The following is a 24,780-nucleotide window of genomic DNA, read 5'->3' as shown; positions in this document are numbered from 1 at the left end:
GCCCTGTCACCTAAAACTGAGGAAGCCACAGTTCAAGTTGATGAATCAACTAGTGGAGCGACGGGTAGTGGGTACACTTCTTCTCTGTTCACTGTCCTTAGTCTGTCCCATAAGAGAAAGGGAGCACTCTATGGGGAAGAAATAGTTAATATCCAGGCACCCCTCCGGAACATCCCAGTTCCCACAACGGATGGGAATGTGGTAGACCGTTATGTCCATGTCTCTTTTACTACTGCAGATCTTATGAACTGGCAAACCACTACGCCTCACCTTAGAGACTACTCAGACGTCGTTCTTAGGCGATTCCGTGCCATTTTTCAGTCTCATAATCCTGATTGGCAAGATGGAGGCCAACTTTTAGACTGTCTATTACGTATGGAGGAGAAAGAGCGGGTCCGAAGGGGGCCCCGAGAGGCTGCGGAGGCTGCCGGTGATGGGCGTGATATTATAGCTCTTACTCACCCTACTCAATGGAACCCGAATAATTCAACCAACCAGGCAAATCTAAAGAAATTCCTAAACTATATTTTGACAGGTATAAAACAAGCAAGAGAAAGAACTCTAGGTTGGTCTAAGGTCCATAATACTGTACAAGGGAAAGAAGAACACCCCTCCGACTTTTATGAGAGACTTTGTAACGCATTTTGTACTTATACTAACATAGACCCCAAGGCTACGGACACGCAGTCCATGGTCAGGCTTGTTTTTATCTCTCAGTCAGCCCCAGACATTAAGAAGCGGTTGCAGCAGCTCGAGGACGCTGAGGGAAAATCACTGGAGGAACTGGTAAGCGTGGCCACCCGTGTGTATCACACAAGAGATAAAGTACAAGAGACCAAACAGGTGAGGATGCTAGCAGCCCTTGTAAACGCTGGGAGTGAGAAACAAGGGGAGAGGCGGGTACCCCCCAGGTGGCAACCGAAAGCGGATCACGGGGGGGGGGGGACCCAAGCTGTGCTAATGAGATATGTCATTACTGTAAGCAGCTTGGTCACTGGAAAAGAGAGTGCCCAAACCAACGTACCGGACGACAGCCCCGACCTCAGAGGCACTCTCCGGCCAGAGCCGGTATGAATAACCCTGAAGCCAGACACTGACATTCCTCGAATTCATCAGTATCCCATCCCCCGAGAAGCTCTGTTGGGCCACCGGAATCTTATCAACAGATTCCTACGGTTGGAAGTGTTGGTTTGCCCTAAGTCCCCCTTCAACACCCCCATCCTGCCTGTTAGAAAACCTGACCTGGATCCAGAGGGAAAACCGGTATACCAATTTGTCCAGGACTTGCGTGCAGTGAATAAAGTCGTCCAGGCTAGACACAATGTGGTGCCTAATCCCCACACTATCCTGACTGCCATTCCAGCAGGTGCTGCTTGCTATTCAGTAATATACTTGTGTAATGCCTTTTTCAGTATTCCCCTAGATCGAGACAGCTGGGATATCTTTGCCTTTACATGGACGGACCCAGAGACCGGGAGAGCAGAACAACTGACCTGGACTCGGCTACCCCAGGGATATGTTGAGTCCCCAACTATTTTCTCCTCCATCCTGGCACGTGATTTGGCTACTACCAACTTACTGGGTGGGTCTACATATCTTTTGTTTGTGGATGACCTCCTGGTTTGTTCCCCGGATCAGGTAACATGTGAAACGGATACTATTTGCCTGCTAAACTGCTTGGCAGAGAAGGGACATAAAGTATCTCCTTCTAAGCTTCAGTTTGCTAAAGATAGGGTCACCTATCTTGGTCATGTGCTCACTCGGGGGCATCGGGCGTTATCCAGCCTCCATATCCAGTCAATCCTCAATATTCCCCGACCAGAGACAAAACGTGAAATGCTGGGATTTCTAGGCCTTGCAGGATTCTGCCGTTCCTGGATTCCAGGCTTTGGGGAGATGGCAAAACCCCTCTTTGAACTGATCACTCATGATGCCAAGGGACCCCTACATTGGGACTCTGGGGCTATAAAAGCCTTCCAGGGAATTAAAACAGCTTTGGCCTCAGCCCCAGCCCTTGGATTCCCCGATTATCAAAAGCCTTTTGTTCTTTATGTACATGAGCGGCTAGGGGTGGCCTCCGGTGTCCTTACACAGACCTTTGGGCCTAAGGAACGACCTGTGGCTTATTATTCCCCAAAATTGGATGCTGTAGCACAAGGCTTTCCTGGCTGCCTCCGAGCAGTGGTCGCTGCTGGTCTCCTGGTACCCCAAGCAGAAAAGATTACCTTGGGCCATCCGATTACCCTACAGACCCCACATGCAGCCCAACAGCTGTTGGTTCAAAAAGGCACTCAGCATTTAACCAGTCAGAGACTAACACACTTGGAAGTTTCTTTGTTATCTAGGACCAACTTGAAAATTGAACAGTGCCATACCCTGAACCCTGCCACCCTGTTGCCTTTCCCGGACAACGAGCATGAGCCCTCACATGATTGCCTTCAGGTAATACAACATCAAGAAAAACCTCACTCAGATCTTTCAGATGTGCCCATTCTGAATGCTGAACTGGAGCTGTACGCAGATGGCTGTGCACGGGTCGTGGAGGGCCAGCGAGTATCTGGATTCACAGTTACTACTCAGTTTGAGGTATTGCAGTCTGCTCCACTGGGACCCTCCACCTCAGCCCAGGCGGCAGAATTGATGGCCCTCACCCGAGCATGTGAGTTGGCAGCAGGTCAGTCGGTAAACATATTCACTGACTCGAAGTATGCCTTTGGTGTTTGCCATGCCACAGGCCAACTGTGGGCAGAACGCGGGTTTATCACCTCCAATGGCATTAAGATAGCACATGGGCCCTTGATCCTGAAATTATTGGAAGCTATTCATTTGCCATCTAAGATTGCTATCGTCCATGTGCGGGCCTATCAGAAAGGAGATGATCCTATCCTCTGTGGCAACAGATTGGCCGATTCAGCTTCAAGAGCGGCTTCCCTACAGCCTTATGTGGCCCACCAGATGGCGCTCACGTCCTCTCTTCCACCAACTCCAGTCCTGGTCCCTTCTACCCCTGAGCCATTAGAAGTTAAGCATTGGGAGAGTATGGGGGCCACTAAAACGCCAAGGGGGGAGTGGCAACTACGAGATGGAAGAAGGGCGTTGCCCTGAGCTGCTTTGCGGCTTGCCCTACTTAAACTACACCAGGAAACACACGGTGGAGCAGAAGCTATGGCAGCTACCTTAAATAGACTTTGGTATGCTCCTGGAGTATTCCAGGAAGCTAAACAGGTCCTTGCTACCTGTGACATCTGTGCAAAAACCTAAAGGCCCCCCCGAAGCCAGGTTATGGGCATACACGCCCTTTGAACGACTCCAAATTGACTATTCAGAGATGCCTAAGTGCCAAGGCTACAAATACCTTCTTGCAATTGTGTGCAAACTGACTGGTTGGATCAAAGCATTCCCGACTAGACGAGCAACTGCCTTGAAAGCAGGGAAAACCCTCTTGAACCATATCATTCCTAGGTTTGGCCCTCCTAGGTCTATTGACTCCGACCAAGGAACTTATTTCACTGCCCAGGTTATTCAGGCCCTTGCAAAGGCCCTGGGTATTACCTGGCTTTTACACACCCCTTGGAGACCACCATCTTCGGGACAAGTGGAAAGAATGAATCAGACTTCGAAACTTAAACTCTCTAAACTGTGTGCTCAGACTGGGTTAAAATGGCTTCAGGCCCTGCCTCTGGCCTTTCTGGCAGTTCGAACTGCCCCCAGAGGACGGCTCCATGTCTCACCCTTTGAACTTTTATTTGGCAGGCCATACACCGGATTTGCTGATCCAGGACCTGTGACTGATTTAGTCACTTGAGGTGACAAGGAACTAACCAGATATGTTGTTTCCCTCCAAACTACTCTCACCTCTCTCCACAGGTACGCAGCTCAGTTTCAGTCCCTACCCGCTGATGTCCCTGCCCATCCGATCACTCCAGGAGACTGGGCTTATGTGAAAGATGAGCATGAAACATGAGCCTCTCCAACCCTGGTGGGTGGGCCCCTTCCAAGTCCTTCTTACTTCCCACACTGCAATTCGAGTGCGAGAGCAAAACACTTGGATTCATCACACCCGAGTCAAGCTAGCGCCTAGGCTGGGGCCAGAAGCAGACGACTCCGGACCTCGAGGGAGCCCCGCCAGCACTTCACACCGCGACCCGGAAGAGCCTGAAGCAGACGATACCTGGAAGGCTGAGCCTCTCAAGGGACTAAAGCTCCTGTTCCGACGGAATAAATCCTGAGACTTTACTGACGATGAATTTCTGGGTGGTGGTACAATGGTTATTTGCTTTTAGTTTGCTCTTTGTACATGCCAACCCCCACCCAGCGGTTGGATCTTGACAGTGACTGGCCACATTGGGACACCTGTCTGATTGCTGGCTGTGCCACCAAACTCATTCTGAAGAAGGAATAGGGTTGTGGGCTGTTCCTGCAAATCTCTCCGAAGTACTCTCCTTGCAGGTAGTACGAAAAACTGGATGGGCATGGGTAGGAGAATACCAGTATGATAAATATGGGAAGGTGTCTGAAGTTTGGCATTATTACTGGGCTGCTAAGGGGTCCCTCTTTTTGATATTCTTGGAATTGGGTATAACCTGCCCCTTTGTTTGGAAAATACTAAAGGAATTGGGAAAGAGGTAGGCTACCTTCCCCTTGAGGCCTGTGACCAAACCCTTCAGTTTGATGTCGGAACCAGAACTTTTCCCCTTTAAATACTTTTGAGAACACCCAGACGCCCCCTTGCCTCCTACATGGGGCTTTTACTGTAAGATCAACAGGCATTCTTTATCAAGGGAAATGGTTCCCCTCGTTCCTCCCGCTGGGCTCCATAAATGGCACACATACGTTTTATATGAATATTTACTCTGGTGTTGTGTTGCCTCACCCATCCCTTGAAAAGGTGTCTGGATGCCCACAACCTATGGGATCGCTTGCAAGTTTTACAGCCAATTTGTTTGCTGTTAAGTATTGTGGGGGTATCCTAAATGCCACCCATGCCCTGGGACGCTTAAATATCTCCCATTGGAGCCGCCAGGACCATATAATAGGTACCCCCAAGCAGTGGGATGTGTTAGTGACCTGTTGCCACCGAGTCACGGGTAATACCCTTAACCTCTATTTGGAGACCCCCGGCTTGTATTTTATCTGTGGCCATAGCGCCTACAACGCTCTCCCTCCCAGTTGGCAGGGTCGGTGTGGTGTGGCCCGGGTGTTGCCTGATGTCCAAATTAACAAACACATTAGATTCTAGTCAGATTGTCAACCTGGGAAGCTATTCTCACAAGCTTTTTACCCCCTCCATAAGGACTAGAACCAAGCACGCTGAGAATCCCTTAGTTGTCAGGCAGACAGGATTCCATTCCTTTGTTCGTGCGCTCATTCCTGGGATGGGGGTAGCTGAACTAGAAAAAGCAATTGTAAACATTTCTGCAGAGCTTGGAAAAACAGCTAATGCATCAATAGACGCTTTTCAAAAGTTGCAACGACAGATTGATGAAGTAGCAGAAGTGGCTATGCAAAATAGACATGTGCTAGATGCCATGAATGCTGAATTACGGGAGCCTTGTGCTCGCATTGGGGGAAAATGCTGTTTTTATGTTAATCACTCTGGCTTAATTGAAAAGGATTTACAAGCTATTAAGAATGCTGCTGTTGTTTTCCATGCTGTGTCTCTTGATCACACCTTTAGTTTTGAGGACCTCTTCCCAGACCTTCGGTCATGGTTTACTGGCCTCTTCCGTACAATTGTTAAATGGATTATTTTCTTCCTGTTCTTCCTATGTATTGTTTGGGTAGTAATGCAATGTGCAAAATGTCTGCGTAATGCTGTAACCAAAGGCTCTGCTGTTCGTAAGAAAACCCAGTATCTGTCTCTTCAGCTTGATCGTAAATTACGTAACGGGCCTGACAATTTGGGTTTGTCAGGCCTGAAGGGGGGACTGTGAAAGTTACTGGTAACCGTCCTAACAACTAACGGTTTGGCCATTAGAGGGAAGCAGAAGCCTCACGTACACAGTAACCTGAACTTTTGAACTATCTTCTCTCTTCTGCCTCAAAGCAGAGAAAACTTGCTTCAAACCAGTTTTTACTAACCAGATAACAGGATTTGACACCTACCAATCAAGTGTTAACACGCAAGGGTCTTTGTCTGAAAGCGTATAAAAAGTTTGTGAAATTTGTGTGAGGCAGAGTCTTTTGTACCAAGGTATGGGGCTCTCCTTTCTTCTGCAGGATAAAGCATCTTTTCCTTATCCCTGTCAGGCTGTTATTGGCTCTCAGCTAGGCAGACCTGATATTTCGGTAACAATGATCAATACCCCCAACACACCTTTCAAGAATCATAGGTCCTACACATGCCTATTACAAGGTGTGGTGTACCTCATCTGTGCATTAAATGCTCTAACAACTACTAGGTGGGTGTAACTAAACAATCACTATCCTCTCGAATGAACTCACACAGAAAAATGATAAAAGAGAAAAACCACAGTATCACCCAAGGATGAACACTTTTCACAAAGTGATCACTCGATAACCAACCTTAAGTCTTCATCCTTAGAGGAAATCTGCACAACAATTTCAAAAGGCAAGCTTGGGAACTTAAATTCAGAACTTCGCTAAACACAAAAAAAACCCCATGGACTTAACAGGAACACTGGTTTTATGGCTCATTACAATTTGTAACTCATCCCACTGCCTGCTAACTTTTCATTGTCTACTTCATTTTAAATGGTGTCCTACAGCATGTGTAAACACCTTATGCATAACAATCTAACCCTCCATTGCCCACTTTAGCTTAAGTGATTTATGCTTAACAATCTGTCATAATTTATATTTAGCTCAGACACTCTGATTTCCTTCCCCAGACCTGAAGAAGAGCTCTGTGCAGCCCAAAGCTTGTCTCTTCCAACAACGGAAATTGGTCCAATAAAAGATATTACCTCACTGACCTTGTCTCTTGGATCCGGGTTACAAAATGGCTACAAGAAGACTGCAGAATCAAGACTGCCTGTGAAATCTTAGTTCACCTCTCCCCACCCCCGTACAAATGCATTACAGTACATTCTTTAGTTGCATGATCACATACTATATTTTATACAAGATGGCTACCTCATTCAGACCAGTTCTTGAGATGACTCAGGATTGTGTGTGAAGGAAGCTGTTTATAGGACCCCAACTCATTTGTTACAGAAGTTGGAAGATGTACAGTGAATGAGGCAAGGGATTATTACAGAAAGAGAAAGGACATTTTCATCTTTATGGTCATTGAAGGCTGGATCCTACCTTGCCTCTACCGATAGAATTCCTATATGATGCTAGTCTTGTCACGTAAACCAAACTCTTCACAGGTAGATCAAAGCACACTAAGGAACTTTTAGTGCACAGCAGCAGAGTACACATAGACAGTTACTGCACAGCAGGGACTAGTGAAAGGAAGATTTACACCACAGCTGGCTGTGCACTAACTGTGTATATAAACAATTCCTTTATCACCAGATTATTGCCTGATTGGCCAGGATGACCTGAAAAATGGGGAGAGAACACACACAACAAAAAAGTAGCAGTACAGATACGCTTAACACCCCGTTCACTTTTAGTCCTAGATTCTGTAAGTTCTATGTGTTCCATGTTTCTCAAGTATAAGTAAAACTTTTTTTCTTTTCAAGAAACCCAAGTTCAAGTTACCTTTAAAAAGAGGCAAGGCCCAGCCCAACCCATGCCTAAACACTCGCTGGTTCAGTACGTTCTATTTCAAGGATCTGGCAAGGGTCTCCACCCTGCTCCTAGGCTCCATTTTAGCTTTCCTGGGTTACTTGTCAATCTCCACACTCCCAGCTTCCACTACATCATCTGTTAAGAAGCACACCCCTTAAAATTTCTCTTCTCCTGCCCCCTCTGGAATAAACTGGGTCTGCCTTATATAGGTCCCAGACGACTGCTAGTCCTGGCAGTCCCTAAGGAGATTTTGGTTGACTGGACCACCTACAACTGCCTGGATTTTTATTTTCTTTCCCCACAATCTGACCCTTCACCATGTGACAGTTCACTCTGTCACAGACTCAGTCTCCTCTCTGTAAAATGGGGATAATCTCTTAGCGGTGTGTGAAAATAAATTAATTAGTACTTGTGAATCACTCAAATACAACAGCCCTGAGTGACATAAAAATGCCCATGAGGAAATTAATTCCGTATTAAGAGCAGGGTTTGAGTGGTGCATAGTAAATCAGGCATAGGTCCATGCACTGAACAATGAGAAAACAAAATATTGAATAGCTGCTCATCAAATTAGCACTTTGTGTACCATGCACTGAATGAGACTCAGATCCTGTGGAAAAAATATATGATCATATAATTAAAGACTATATCACAATGCATGCACACGAGAGGGCTGAATTGAAGTTGCACAGGCAACCTTAATTCAGGCATTTCCTAACTTCTGAGTGTTTGATTTTGCAACCTGAATGTTCATTTAACGTAAATGTGTGTGTGTACTTTTTTATATTTTTTAAAAAGCAAACTGAAAACAACAGAAATTGCATCATGTGGCATCATAGACACCCACATCGTTCATCAGCAGGGTGGGAACCTGTAGATCCACTGCACAAACCTCTGCCACTTGAGCTAATGGAGTAGATGGTCCCCATAGACTATGACAAACACTAGAGGGAGATGAGACACACAGTTTGCCAGTGAGTTTCAGAGATACTTGCTCACAGCATAGGAATATTGAGACTCAGTAATCTTGTGTTCCATTCCTGGCTCTAGAAGAAAATGTGCTCTATTGATTACAGACTTCTGCCTGTTCTCCACAAGATTGATCCCTTCTGCCCTGTCCCCTACAACCTGTCCTTTACCCAGTAGTTTCTGTTCCCCACCTCTGCCTCCTCTCCTCAGATCAATTCTCCTTGCCTACTCAGTCACAATCTCCACTTCTTAGGCATCTCATCTTGCACAGTCAGTTCTAGTCTCCCCTTTCAGCTCCCCATTCGAGTTCCAGTTTCCCACTGACTCACAGGCTGTTGCGGAGTCCCCGGGCGATGCCTTGGAACTGCTCCCCACAAAGCCAGTCAAGACTTTGAGGAGCTTCCTCTCCCTTGGAGCAGACTGTTTTTAGGGCAAGAAGCTCACATGGCTTCATCTCCTGGGTCTCTCCTTGGACCATTCAGCATATGCCCCTCCATGCACTTCCCACAGCGAGTCTGCCCAGGCGGGATCCTGGGGAAGCCAGAGTGTCCTGCACCCCCACTTCACTTTGCAATCAGACGTGACTCTTAGCCAGCCAGTAAAACAGAGGTTTATTAGATGACAGGAACACAGTCTAAAACAGAGCTTGTAGTCACAGAGAAACGGACCCTTCAGCTGGGTCCATTCTGGGGCCCAGCGAGGCAAACCCTCACTTCCTGTCCCCAGCCAGCTCCCAACTGAAATCCCCTCCAGCCCCTCCTTTCTGGCCTTTGTCTCTTTCCTGGGCCAGGAGGTCACCTGATCTCTTTGTTCACCTTTAGCCATTCCCTTTCAAGGGGGAGGAAGGGCCCCAGCCATTTGTTGCTAGGATACAAAGTGTCGGCAATTTATGCACACTGGAGACTTAAGAAATGCATAGGAGAAACTGAGGCACCCACACAGTATTCTGAGGAAACATTAAGAACACTTCATCACACATGCCCAGTCTCCTTGTGAAGCCAGTCTTACCTCCTCCTACCCCAGAAGCTAACCATGAAGTGACAAAGGGGAGAGCAGCCCTGATGTAGAAGAAAAAGCTGGCAGTGTGTCACGTGTGAAGGAGCTTTCTAGTCCTCTCCCAACCTCCATTCTATAAGGCCATAAGGTTTCTCATTGTGCATCCAATCCAATTTAACCTGGTCTTACTACCAAAGGTAATGATGGCTGTCTTCCCCAATGGTCAGGGACTCAGCATTTCTGAGGTTTACCTGAGAGAGCACCGCTTACTATACAGGCCCTTGACAGGCAAACAAGTCCTAGCAGGTATCCCCTCAGATCACTACCACTCCTTTCAGCATCAAATTAACAAATAAAATAATGAAGTGTCATTTAACATCCTCTACTTGCTTTCCCAAGCTACGTTCACACTACAGTATTATCAGACTGGTCCCTCTCCAACTAAAATTCCCATAGCTTAAACGTGTCTCTCTGAAAAAGATACTGGGACACATTTGATTCATGCAGATATATGGGGCCTTCATCACTGAGAACACATGCTCAGGCAAATCACCTCCCTGCTCTCAGTGCTACAGTGGAAAACTGTCTGGAAAGCTGAGGCTATTCACAAAGTCATCCAAAAAGAAGATTTACAATCTTAGCTCCCGCCAGCTACTACAGAAAGGAATACAGGTCATACGGCAAACTGAAGCAGTGACTGAAGTACAACAAAAAAGAATGCCACTTTGCACATGGTAGCTGGAACAAATTCAGAGTGCTGAGGCAAGGTCTGTAGCTGCCCTGTTGCTTCAGAGCTATCTGCAGGACTTCCAAACAGCCCCATCTGGTGTTAGATAGACCAACACATACACATACACACATACATGCCAGGCAAATGGTTACCTACAACTCTGGTCAAAATGAGGTCACTGGACACTCTCCATATTCTTCAGACTTTAGATGTAGTGCAGCAAGTTTTTATTGAAGAATTATAAATGCAAAAGAAAAGGAATTTTACCTGAAATAGTGACACCTGCATGAAGTATTTTGAGTTGGTGTCTTAATACTTAACAATTTTCCCTTACTGAAAAATGTCTTCTACTAGGTTATAAACTAAAATAGTGCAAACAACCAATTACAGATAATCAATAGTTAACTCATTTTCCTTCTGCTAATTGCACTAGTATCAGATGCACTAATGCAGTGGTTCTCAACCTTTTTTCATTTGTGAACCCCTAACAAATTTCAAATGGAGGTGTGGACCCCTTTGGAAAACTATTTTCTGTACATATAGTTAAATTCTGTTCAGTCAGTTTTCAGTCTAAGTCTTTCACAGACCCCTTAAATATAGTCCACAGATCACAGGTTGAGAACCACTGCACTAAATTAGAGGGAATTTTTAAGATTTTTTTTTCTCTACTTTCACAGATGTCATAATTAAGACCCAGGATACACAGAGAAAGATAACGCTCCTACAAAAAATTGTTATATTGACTTGCTTTATGCTAAAAAACTAATTCAAAAATTAACAAACACTTTTGGGGGCTAGGTGGCTGTGACACATGGCCAGAAAGCAGCTCACAGGCTAAAAGACATGTTAGAAAAGTATGTAAATTGCAACTAGGGCCCTTCCATCTTACATAGACTAGAACTTTGAAATGTAAACCTGTATTGTTAGAAAATTAGAGGTGATCATAATTGTATGTGTTTACTTATATCTTGTTAGATATTAGCCATGTAAACAGACAGTTCCTCTCTATTACTATAGCTATTGATTCAGAAATCAAAGGGAATATTAACATTTAGCTGAATGTTGGGTGAAATAATGTCATTGTCTATATGTCTCCTTAAAGTTTGTGATAAACTGTATATGAACTGCTTACTGGACAAATTACCTTGTTAATCCATGTAGTTGATTACAGGTGATGTTTGGGAAATAGACGGTTACATCAAAAGCCTATTGTTCACCCAAGACAGAATGGTCAAGAGGCTGCTAGAAAACTGTATAAAAGACTCTTGGGATCTGATCCTTTCATCTCAGATCTGTTTGATGCTTCATGCAGGGGAAGCTTGAGTCGTAAGACTGAGATCTCCAGTCCCATCTGGATCACTCTGAATATGAATATTGGACCATAACCTATGAACTAATTCTGAAAGAATTCTTTGCAACTACAAAGCTCACCATCTCTACTACGAACCTGATCTCAGAACCGTACTCCTGCCTGTGTGTATACTGATCTTTTAACCAATACTCCCTCTCTTTTCTTAATAAATTTTAGTTTCATTAATAAGAATTGTCTAAGTGTGTATTTGGGTAAGATACAGACTATTCATTAACCTGGGAGGTAATGAGTCTTTAGGATTGGTAGAACTTCCTTATATGATAAGATTTTCAGTAATCCTCATCATATTTGACTTGGGTGTCTGGGTGGAGACCTAAGCCTGGGTTGCTTTAAGGGAACTGTGATCTGGCTTCTGGGTAACCAGTTAGGTATTGTAGAAGCTGTTTTGAGGCTAGCTTGATGGATCTAAGTACTGAAATTACCACTAACTTTGGGAATTGTCTGTCCCCTTCTTTGCAGTTTGTCCTAATTAAGTAACCTCAGTGTGGCTCCCCTGGGACCGCAGTCACAGAGGCACAATGTGCACATACTACTGAATAGGACAATACTGCGACTATTCACAATATTATACTCAATTGTGTTTGTGGGAGCATGCCCATATGTTCAAAGTAAAATGGAATTTGAGGATTTCATCCTAGTTTTTGCACATCACAAAACTACAATTATGAACTGTTCAGCACAAAATTTTAGTCTCTGTTCAAAAGGTCCAAGGTTGGAAAGATGAGGACCTGCAAATCAGGACTGTAGGTTAATCCAAATCCATTAAAGATAATGGTGATCTTTTCATCGACTTCAGTGCAATTTGGATCAAGCTATAGGTGTGTTGGAAGCTAATGGGAAGCCAGGTGTGGGGAGAACTGGAATGGTACTTCTCTGCAGATCCAGATTAGGTGCATTAGCAGAATCATGGTAGGCAAGAAATAACTAGAAAGGTGGGGGTATGTAGATCAGAAGTCAGATACACAAGCAGCATCAAATTTGCAGGATGGGGGGATATACTGCAATTTTGCAAGTATGTAGCTCAGGATTACTGTACATTCACAGATCTTTGAAAGGAACAGAACTGGAATGGTGGGAGATAGAGGGCAGGGTTAGCAGAGATGTAGGGACTCAGGGCTGGCATAGTGACAGGGTCTCAGATTTTTAAATATGGAAGCATTCACTGTGCCTGCACACAGGTTTTTTGGCTCAAGGTACTGTAACATTAATCCTTCATTGTGAGCACTAAAAGTTTACAATTATATTAGAAAAAAAACAAAAATGTGCTATTCAAAGCTACTAGAGAAACACTATTACATAGTCATCACATAAGCTAGTACAATTTATCCACTCAGACTGGGAAAAATAATGTAGCTGGTAATAAAAAAAAAAGTCACTCTGTAATTCAATTTTCCTTATAATGACTGCCTCTCAGACATACATTACCCAGAGCCATCAAAGCATAAACCCAGTTTATTAAGTTATAACTCACCATTTAAAAATCCCTCAAACTCCTGTACAACTAATATGAACACAAGACTCTCTATAGTTTAGGAGACCCAGGCAGTTTGAACATTAAAGACACATTACTACAAGGGACTATTATAGGGATCTATCCTGCAGTATTTCCTGATGAGACCAGTCCCACTGTACTCACTAAGGATTACTGAAGTGTGTAAAAGGGGCAGGATTAAGATTTACAGAGGTTTACATGTACTGTAGAAGGAAGCCAAGGTAATTGAGCATTAGGACAGAAGTCCCGGTTTGAGATTTGAAGTCTCATTAACTTCTGTGGGTTTTGGATTAAGCCCAGATCCACAAAGGTACTTAACTGCCTAGACTCCAGATTTAGATGCATACGTTCCAGTTTTAGGCTTCGTCTGTTAGTCTATAAGGTGCCACAGGATTCTTTGCTGCTTTTACAGATCCAGACTAACACAGCTACCCTCTGATACTTAGGCTCCACTGTGATCCATAAAACTCCCCTCAGCTGCCGCCTAACCCTTTAGGTGCCTAAACTCAGTCAATACCTGGATCTCCACTGTGAGGGCCCTATCTGGTAGGCATGCCCTGAGGCCACCTACCAGATCTAGTCCCATTCAAGCTCTAGCTGGAGGAGGAGTTGTTGCTAGCGGTGCTCATTTTATGAATTTTAGTCCAGTGATTAGAGCACTTACTTGGGATGTGGGAGACCTGGATTCAAATCCCCCCTCTGTCTGAGGGAGAGAAAGGATTTGAACAAGGGTTTCTTACCCTTTAGGAGCATGATCTAACCATTGAGCTATGGGATATCCTGATGCAGGGCTCCCTCAATCTCTCCCATTGAAGCTGTTTCAATCAAGGATAAACAGTCATTGAAGCAAGGAGACAGGACCGTGGGTGTCGAAACTCCCCACTGGGTGCCCTAACCACCACAGTAAAAATGGATCTGTGCTTTCCCAGGGCACCCTCGCGCCTCCTCCTGGTTTCCATGTATGAAACCTGCAGAATCTACCATCCTGCAGGTTTGCCTGCTGGCTGCTACTCTAGAACACTCCATGTTGTTCCTCAGGACAGCCAGTAATTCATATCAGTTGTGCACTTGCCACAGGTTTGTGGTAGGATAACATCACCAGTTGTCAAGGTTCCTCCCCCACTCTGAACTTTAGGGTACAGATGTGGGGACCTGCATGGACACTTCTAAGCTTAATACTAGCTTAGATCTGGTAACACTGCCACCATCCAGAAATTTCAGTGTCTGGAACATTTCCTGTTCCCCCAAAACCTTCCCCTCCCTGGGCAGCCTTGAAAGGCTTTTTCACTAAGTTCCTGGTGAACACCGATCCAACCCCTTGGATCTTAACACAAGGAGAATTTAACCACTCCCCTCTCCTTTCCCCTACCAATTCCTGGTGAGTCCAGATCCAATCTCCTTCGATCTTAAAACAAGGAAAAATCAATCAGGTTCTTAAAAAGAAAGCTTTTAATTAAAGAAAGAAAGCTAAAAATTATCTCTGTAAAATCAGGATGGAAAATACTTTACAGGGTAATCAGATTCATATAGCCCAGAGGAACCCCCTCTAGCCTTAGGTTCAAAGTTACAGCAAACAGAGGTAAAATCCTCTCAGCAAAAAGGAACATTTACAAGTTGAGAAAACAAAAATAAGACTAAACACGCCTTGCCTGGCTGTTACTTACAAGTTTGAAACATGAGAGACAGATTCAGAAAGATTTGGAGAGCCTGGATTGATGTCTGGTCCCTCTTAGTCCTAAGAGGGAACCACCCTCAAAACAAAGAGCACAAACAAAAGACTTCCCCCCACCAAGATCTGAAAGTAGCTTGTCCCCTTATTTGTCCTCTGGTCAGGCGTCAGCCAGGTTTACTGAGCTTCTTAACCTTTTACATGTAAAGGAAGCATTAACTCTTAACTATCTGTTTATGACACCAGTAGAAACAAAAGGTAAACTAAACCACCATTAGAAAGCCTGAAATTCAGAATGAAGGTTACATTTAAACTCTTCAAGGACACCAGAATGAATGGAAATGCAGAGTTAACATGCCTGGACATAAGTCTGAACTCCGAAGGATATCTTTGCAAGGAAAAGACCTAGAGCCAGGATTTTTCCCTGTGTCTCTATCTGAATGTTGCCATTGACTTCAAAATAGCCAGTTTTTCACCCTCCTAGATTTTTCCAGTTCAGTTTTAGGAGCCTGATCCTCCACTTCACTCTACTGCATAATTCCTCTGAAGGTTAATGGAATTACACTGGTACAGAAAGGAGAGGAAGATCAGTCCCTCAGTCTTCACCACTAATGTGGGGCTGAATAAAATTCCCACTAAATCAAGGGAAAAGACCCCTGGTGCCTTTTAAAAAGTTCCCTAGAGCCCTAACAATTATTCCATGATTCCAAAAATAATCAGTAAATAACACTTCCCAAAATGTGCCTTTTCTGATCTCAAAATTGGGCTTGTGCATAAAGTCCTTCCAAGATCTTTCAAATCTCTATTGAAATTTTTAGGAAAAGCTATTTTTGAGATAAGGTATGGCAACAACAACAACAACCAATTAAAAAAAAAAAAAAAAGCATTCACTTTTTCTGAACCCTACTCCCATCTATCAAAACCAGCTCATTCGGATCACCTCAAATTTGGGCAAAGAATTGTCCAGTGACTATAGATCACATATGCAGAATTTGAAAAGGAAAGGACTCTTGAATAATTTAACTGTGTCTGGGCAAAAATCAATTATGAAATATACTTACAATAAGTGTATGTTACCTTCATTGGCGGGTGGAGGGGAAGACTGTCTCTCCATAATATTTATACATGCAGATGTATAGGGAAAATAAAGTATCTGGCAGATAATAAAGTACTAGTATACCAGTATCTCTATAGCAGTTATTAAAATGCTCTTTTGTATATTCCATTAGAGTGATTAGGTCTGTACAAAAAGATTAAGATGTTACCATGGCTGTATTCTCCAGACTCCCCATAAAGTTTGATACATTTAATAGCAGTGCTCTTTAATTTAACCTTGTTTCAGGTCATTAATCTGACTCTCAAAACTTTTTAAAACATGAAAAAAGTCTAGTTCTTTATAAATATGTATTGAAAAGTTTATTGTTTTTGTAAAGCAGAAAAAATGGTTTCAGAAACAATCCTATTTGTTCTAACATGCAGCAATGGTTGGTTACTGTGACATCTAATCTTTTACCTTCTGCATATCAAATTTCACAGTTAGTCTTCAAATCTCTAGAGTCTTCAAATGAAGTGCACAATAAAAGTACTACATAAATAAAAAGATTTGTTACAGGTATTTCAAAAGAGCTCTATAGCACACCTCAAAACACTTTTTACGGTATTCTGTCTTTCAATACAAAACAACCTGACAGAATGTGGGTGGAGGGACAGGAGAGGAGAAAAAAAAGTCTAAAAGTATAACCAATAGCCAAGTATGAGATCATACCAGCAAGACCATTTTTCTACTTTTTACTCTCTCACATAAGGGGAGACAGACAATCTCCAGATAGGAGGAAATCCTCACTTCATTCATACCAAACATTATATAGCTTATGCCATTGTCAGACTTAGGTTAATCACTTGAAAGACTGCAAATATAAGTCAAAAAGAGTTCATTTAAATAAATCTGGATCTACTTAAACAATGAAAAGAATCTCACCAATCTTCTGTTAGTTGGAAACTTTAGGGTTCAAGCATTGAGAAGTTACACAACAAAGATACACTTTAGCAGGCAGCTTTTCTTTCTGAGGGGGGAAAAAACTTAACTTCATTCTTATCTACGAGTTCTCAGTCTCTTTCCCAGCACGTCCATAACTATTTTTGCTTATGCATTCTTTCAGCATAAGGGAAAAAGTGGGCATATCCCAACACTTACCAGAAAATTCATACTGTAACTACAGCTTTTAATAACACAAAAATGGATTTACTTAATAGGAGCTAGTTGTCATTTACAATCCCATTCTGTCACGTTATAAAGGAATAGGACTTCCCGACAACGTTGTTTTCAGTTATCATCTTATCCTGTCCTAAGGAATATTTCCTTAACTTGTGCAGTGTGCACTACCAGGAAACAAGGAGGCTGTTACTCAGAATTTTGGCCTGGCAGAATAACTAAGGATACAAGGTGGCTGAGTGGAAAGGGGACACATTAATGATATCATTACATGAGAAGAGGAAAACAAAAACAAAAAACCCCACCACCACCACCCAGGGCTTAATTAAGAGTCTCATCCACTTCTCTTGCAGAACAACACTTGAATATTGTGTGGACTGACCCAAAAAGCTAGAAGAGGCAGAGAACAAGACTGGAAGAGTCAAATGAGGTTAAGAGGACTGTACTGACTCAGGAACACTTTGTTATTTTAATGTGCATAGGTTCAATACCTAACTCTTACATAGCACTCTTCATCCATAGATCTTAAAGCAGGTAAGTATTATCTCAATCTCGTGTTACTGTTGTGGAAGTTATTTTTCCCTCTGGGCTTTCTCCTCCACTTCTTCCTTTTCCAACTCCTTTCTTTTTCTCTTGTATTACCTGATCTGCAGAACAAACAGGAGCATAAGAAAAATAGTATCAACCAGGCACAGCATGCGTCTTATGCTTTCTACATACCTGGAGACAAAATGAAGTGGATCAAGGACAGTCTTTTTACATTTGATTTTTGGCAGGTGCGGTCAGAAAGCATATTGTCATGAAATAACTCCTCTGGCTGGGGAAGAGGCACAACTTTTAAACATGTGATTTATATTGCACTACAGATTGCTGAAACACTTTTATGCAATAACTACATGTATTCACAATTTAAAAAAAAATTTCTGGAAGTTTTCAAACATCAACCCTTCTACATCACAAAATATATAAATAGACAGTCTGAAAACAGTACATCAACCTTTCTTCAGGTCATCTCTTTAACATAAGTAGTCGCTTTCCAGTCAATCTAATGTAAGCCTGTTTATAATTATGTAATCCAGAAGTTTTAGACTTTAAAAACAAACAACCAACCTCATTGGATACCTTCCACTTTTGTTGAACACAAAATACCTTATAGTGTTTGGTATCCCACTCAGTGGAACTCTGGCAGCCACTGCATCTTTAGGATTTCTTTTTAAAGTGAGTAAGGTGATGCCTTTTCAAATGTGGGGCCTGTCTGAAAGTTTTACCACAAACTGAACATTCAAATGGCTTCTGTCCAGCATGCATTAAATAGTGCCTTTCAAGTTTGGAAGGTGATTTGAAAGTTTTAAAGCAGACACTGCACTGATAAAACTTCTTAATAGCTTCACTTTTTTCCATACCTCCAGAAAAATCATACCAGTGACTGTAATGGCTTTGCTCCATTTCCAACGACTTACTACACAAATACGGCAGTGTGTTTCTACTGCTCATGCCAAGAACAAAGTCCCCAGACTCTAGCTTGATTTCACCTGCTTGATTTGACTGAATCAGCTCAAATTCTGGAAAGCCAGATGCCTGTGAAGGTCTTTTGGAATAACCCACAGGCTGAGAGGACTCAAATTCAATGCCATCTCCCTGATGACTAAAAAGTTTGTTCAGATTTTCAAATTCCACCTGGCAAACAGGGCTTTTATATGGCGTCTTTTCAGTATGGGTAAGCTGATGTCTTTTTAAGTGAGCTGACTGTCTAAATGTCTTCCCACAAACTTTACAACCAAAGGGCTTCTGTCCTGTGTGAATAAGATAATGTCTTTGAAGTTTGGATGAAGAAGGAAAGATTTTTTCACATCTGTCACATTTACACACTTTGTGTCTATTATGTATATTTTTAGGAGGAGCTGAAAAAGCACAGTGAAGTGCTGCTTCTGGATTACCAAAGAAATCAGCATCCAATGAACCATAAAGAGAGTCATCTTTATTATGAACCGAATCATCCATGTTTAACATGCTTTCACCAGTAATTATACCATTTAAATTAATTTCTAATTTGTGCTTTTGTAGGTGCTCTTGCCAGGAAAATGGCATGACAAATGTCCTTTTCTTCTTATCACTAATTGTCTTGTGCCTGACAAGCTTGCTATGATAATTCTTAGAAGTTTTAGGGGAAGCATTCCAATCAGAATGCTGCTCATTAGATGCAAACAGGTCATAACTTTTAAAGTGACTTGTTTTATTTTTTTTTCTGTCAGACAGAGATGAATCTGATGCCTTTTCTCCAGCATGTTTGAGTTTCATCAGGACTTTACTTTTAATGTTGGCTTTGTGGCTGTAGGCTGATTTGCCACTGTTTGAATTTTTGCCATCTCTCAGGTAAAAACATTTGTGCAAATTTAGAAGCCGCTCTGTTTCAAAACACTGCTCGCACACTGGGCACTGAAAAGGTACAATATAAATAGAGTGAACATCAAGTGGATTATTCCCCAGGGGCTCATAAGTATCAACATTCTCAAAATTATCCCTTTTTCCTTCCAGTGAGTTCTGAGGTCTAGGGTATTTAGAAGGCTTTGCTCTGTAAAGGACTTTGGGAAGAGATTTATTTCTGACATGGAGTTGCTTGTGCTTCAGGAGTTTGCTCTGCATCTTAAATCCCTTCTGACAAAAACAACACTGGAAAGGCCTCTCTTCTGTGTGTGTGAGCTGATGGATTTTCAAATGTGTTGACTGCCTGAAAGATTTCCCACACAAGGAACATTTAAAAGGTTTCTGGCCAGTGTGAATCAGCAAGTGTCTTTCCAGCTTAGATCGTGATGGAAACATCTTGTTACATGTTTCACACATATGAGTTTTCTTTCTCCTCCTGGCACTGTGCAGATGATCTGACTTTGTGCACTGATGCAGCATCCACCGCTCTTCTGTTGTAAAAGATTTCTGGCAAACAGAACAATGAAATATTCCATACAACTGCCTATCTTGCTTGGCATCCAATGATTTTTTAGCTTGCTTAATATCACTCTGGTAGTTTTCATTATGAAGCTGTTGATGCTTTAAAAAAGTAATTAAATTTTTGAAGTTCCTATGGCAAATGTTACATTTAAAAGGAAGTTTATGGGTTAGCTGATGTCTTTCCAAATGGACTAGCTGTCTAAAAGTTTTATGACATACATGACATTCAAATGGCTTTTGACCAGTGTGTATAAGATAATGCCTAGCTAATTTTGATGGTGTTTCAAATTGTTTATAGCAGATGTCACATCTATATGGCCTTTTCCTGGGTATCCTGTTAGCTGTTACACATTGCTGAATTTTGAACATTTTAAAAAAATAAATAAGACTCCTATTCTGGTCAGTTTCTTCAGAAATGTACTTCAATTGAAACCATCACAATACTGAGAAGGAAGGTCCGGAACAGCAGCAAAGTTATCTTAGAGAAGGATTCCTTAAATTCCACAGATCCCTAAAATAATAAGAATGAGAAAAACAGGTATTTTAGGGACTAATTTTCTCTTGCCTTTTAGACAACAAACTGCAATTATTTTAACCAGCATACACAAAATTTAACTTAGTTCAAAATGCTTCCTAACAGACTAGCCATAAATTATATCATGTGTTAAGAAAAAAACGGGACTATTCTACAGAAGGAGAGTCAGTTAAAAGTCATCTGTAACAAAGATTCATTTTAATCTAGCCTATTACCACTCAATGTTACTCCAAAATCATATCATCTATGGTAAAAAATAAAAAAATATAAAAACACTGCTCTTGTTAAAAAAAAGTTGTTGTTTTTTTGGTTTTTGGGGAGGGGGGGTTGCAATATATTCTCCATCACTGTTATCACTGTAAATACTAGTTATTAGCAGCTTTGGTTATATACTAGATGTAACATCTGGGAGGACGAAGGAAGCAAAAAAAACTATGAGATTCTTGGATCCTAAAATAATAGTTAAATTGTAAAAAGTGCCAAATTAACAGTCCTTTAAACTGAAGTCCAGAGAACAAGTACCATACAGGTTTCTGCACCTCACCAATGTACCCTCACTTCTAGGAAGGAAAGCATAACTCAAACTCCTAGCCCATTCAAGTTGGTGACCTCTCTGCTGAAACTGCAAAAAGAGTGGTAACTAGCACTAAGTGTTAGTCATTTGTGGGATGTGGCCAGCTGTCCCTTTGAAACTGGACTCACATTACCAATTTATTTCATGGACCATCCAATACCCATCTAATGGTATAAAGACTTTTATTCAGTCTGAAATTGACCTATATTTGAACCAGTGCCTAAGGAGCGACAGACTCTGTAACACATAAGCAATTCTCTGAGCAATACAAATTTCCCTTCTTAAATAATAATTATCTATAAAGTCATTTCATTGTGCATGCATTTGGATATTATGCACCACAAGTTGTGTGTTGAAATAAGTACACCAATGAACACAAAATACTAGATGTTTAACTAGTTTTAGAACACACACAGAGATGCAGGTGCACACAAAAACTACAGGAATCCAAATTTTCCAAAAATTAGAAGTGATGCCTAAAATTAATGCCTTAAATATTAAACATTTAGAAATATCTAAAAAGATTGGCACACCACAACACCCTCCCCAAAGTTAAATGGAGAATAATAAACTGGGGCAGTCTGAGTTATACGGAGAGGAACAGTACCCAGGTTTCCAGTTTTTCTCCTTCATACTAATTCTGGGTTTAGTACGGGAAGGTCAAGTGAATTTATTAACTACAGTTTTTGAGAACCGGATAGCCAACTATCACAGCTCTGCTTCCTTCTACTCTACCATCAGGTGGTCCAGAGACATTTACACGGAACACACCACAGGACACCGACAATACCACATTGAGTAACTGAGACTGCCGACCAGGGAAATAACACCTTTCCTTCCCTGATGAACCGAGGGATGCACCACACCGATGTACTTATCCACTATACTGATACTGACTTGGATCCCTTATACAGTCCATGGGTGGCATACCCAAGCTCACTTATCCACTGATACTTTAAAAACTCTTGCACCCCAATCAGAGTCTATGCTGGTTATGTGATATGTATGATCTCTTCATCCTTGCAATCGATACCTGTAATCCCTTATGACTCAAGCCTGACCCCAGATGTACAGTACCTTCCCTCTTAACTTGCATATATTTAATTTTAAACATTAACTTTAATAAAAAAATATTTCTGAAATTCTCTTCTGAACAGCTTGCAATTCTCACTCTGGATGTTCCCCCTCCTCCCCCAATTGCTATATTGTCAGTACTGGCAATTTTTGACAGAATTTATGGAGGTAAACAGTAATGCTCCTTTGAAGCGGTAGCTACAACATTCAGAATTTCTCAATCTTTCTGAAAGACAGAAAACTGATGTCCCTCATCTCTCTCATAGGTCCATATCCAGACAAAAAGAACTGGATGGGCCTCCCAGCACAGCCTGACAAAGCGAGTTTATGCAGTGACCAAAGCCAATTGTTTGACAGTAACATACTCCTTTCACATCTAGGGAATGAATGGGCTGCTTCTGCAAAACAAGGAGCAGAAATCAAGCCTGGAATCGTCATTTACCCTGCCTTCGCAAGCCTTGACAAATAGACATAATAATTAATGTCATCAGATCTATTTCTCTACATGACCAGGATATGGTCTTTGGATTGCAGTCCTAATAGATATAAAGCCAATACTACATTTCATCTTAGACATAAGGGCATGGAATCAAGTAATATTATATTCACTAATTTTGAGCCCAAAAATATAATTCAAACAAGGCCTTCACTTTCCCCAAGAATTCTGCCCTGTTGTCACTAATCTATATTCAGACATACTTAACTCTCTACCCTAAAATAAAAAGAATTATCCTGATCCCAAGATAGAGTTTTGCTATGCACTCTACATGTATCTTGTAAAATTAACTACAGAACATGCAAGCACAAGCCTAGTTGCTTTATTTTACAAGATACATATTGCAAGATACAGAGATAAGAATCTGAATACAATGTTTGACATATCATAACCTGCCTTTCTTCACTAAATTTCCCTTAGGAAAAAAATGTAGATCTCATTGATAAAAATACTGTTTTCACATACACTGTCTCCACCCACAGTTGTTTGCAAATGGGCCAAAAGCAGAACAGTTTACAAGACTAGGCTAGCACTCTCTTTCTCTCTCTGGATTTTCCCATAAACGTTTTGAAACATTTTATGAAGCAAAACAAAAGTGAAACAATGAGCATGAGAATGGTCCATGTTTGAAGGAAACTTAAACTGACACCCCATGCCAACCTTTTACAAATACATCTTGGATCATCTCCATTTAAACACATTTTTAAACCTTTGGGATCAGATCTTACAAGTGAATGATTCCCTCCCTGCCCAAAATTTAGAGGATTACAATCTGAGGTCCTAGTTTTGGAAAGAAGTAAACCAAGGATTAAAAACAAAGTCTCAAATAAAAAAAAAGTGAACAGACTACATAAAAGACCAGCTTTTTTACTGTGGGAAAAAAGTGACTTCCACTAGCCCTAACACACCGGCACCCCCCAAAGCAGAGAGGGTTTAGAAACTCCGCATATTACAGAGGAAAGGGAAGGCTACTGCGGTGACACGTCCTACAAAGGGGTGGGGGACAATCCCAGTTATAGTCAAGGCCAAATCCTGCTTCCACTTAAATCCACTGCAAAAATCCCAAGAAACTTCACTGGGGCCCGGACCTGAGCCCCCAGTGATCAGAAGGGCAGAGAGGAATCAGCAGCAAATTGATGCCTCACCCCAGCTGGGGGCTGCAGCCTGCAGTGCGCTGAGGGGAAATGCCCGAGAGGCTCCTCCCGAGAGCAGCCGCGTTGGCAACCGACAGCGCGGGGGCTTTCCGGGCCGCCTCGGGAGGTGGAGCGCAGCGCTCCCGGGACCCGGCGACGCCCCAGCCAGGCAAGGGGCTGGGGGAAGCAACTTGAGAAGCGGCCGCGGCGCCCTAGCCTGTCTCATCCCTCGCACGGTTTCTGCCGTGCAAATTCTTCCCCCCGGATGGCACCGAGTCTCCGGGACTCAGGGAAACCCAGCGCCGAGCTTTCAGTTCCCACCGTTCAATCCCACCCCGCCTCCTTCCCCGGGCCGCGGCGCTGGGCGAGGCGGCAGCAGCGGGAGGGCTCTGGCTAGCGCGCCGCTTGCTGCTGCATGGTGACGGGGAGACTCGGGAGCAGCTGGGGCGAGGGGCCGGGGGTGTCTGTCTCTCACCAGCACAGCACTATATACAAAACCGAGAGAAGCAAACCCCCCGCCCAGTGGAAAATCACGGTGTGGGGACCGCTTGCTGGTGTCATCCACAGAGATCTGCCAAATCTCTCCCCCACTCCAGCCCCGTCCTTTTGGAAGGCGAGTCTCATCTTGCGCCAAAGTGAGTCCTTAGGCAAAGCTCTGGTGGGTCGTGGGTGTCTTGTCCTAGCCGGGCAGTGGAAGTTTTGACCCAGAGGGAGTTCAGGTTTTGTCCCAACGGCTTATGTTTTAAAGATGCTTTCCTGGCCCTCTGCTGATCAAGGGTTGTGCAGGTGCGTCTCCCAGTGAAACATTTTAATATCGCACTCGTTATCAAACAGTCCAGATGAAGAGGCTGCTTGGGGGACTGATACCTTTTCAAAAAGTC

At 42.7% G+C, this 24,780-nt stretch overlaps 1 protein-coding gene across 3 annotated transcripts; it reads right to left on the bottom strand.

Moving 5' to 3' along the window:
* Positions 1-16,319: 16,319 nt before the first annotated feature.
* On the bottom strand, positions 16,320-24,148 carry ZNF770 (zinc finger protein 770). 3 transcript variants are annotated; one of them, XM_050953880.1, is made up of 3 exons: positions 23,912-24,148; positions 18,545-20,598; positions 16,320-17,788 (listed from the first exon to the last, which is right to left on the bottom strand). In XM_050953880.1, exons 2-3 carry the CDS (start codon positions 20,454-20,456, stop codon positions 17,688-17,690), a joined length of 2,013 nt encoding a protein of 670 aa, XP_050809837.1. In that variant the 5' UTR covers positions 20,457-20,598; positions 23,912-24,148; the 3' UTR covers positions 16,320-17,687. The 3 variants fall into 3 exon arrangements, 2 of the variants coding, with proteins under 2 accessions (XP_050809837.1, XP_050809836.1); XR_007774507.1 differs by having other exon boundaries at positions 17,694-17,788; positions 18,291-20,598; XM_050953879.1 differs by having other exon boundaries at positions 17,697-20,598.
* Positions 24,149-24,780: the final 632 nt, after the last annotated feature.

The sequence above is a fragment of the Gopherus flavomarginatus genome, chromosome 5 (assembly GCF_025201925.1).
Source record: "Gopherus flavomarginatus isolate rGopFla2 chromosome 5, rGopFla2.mat.asm, whole genome shotgun sequence".
NCBI classification, from domain to species: domain Eukaryota; kingdom Metazoa; phylum Chordata; order Testudines; family Testudinidae; genus Gopherus; species Gopherus flavomarginatus.
Note: the sequence above shows the minus strand (reverse complement) of the source record. Positions and strands in the feature narration are given on the sequence as shown.

Excerpts from the sequence above, each read along its gene's own strand:
- ZNF770 (XM_050953879.1), bottom strand. The coding sequence starts at position 20,456 with ATGTTCAAAATTCAGCAATGTGTAACAGCTAACAGGATACCCAGGAAA.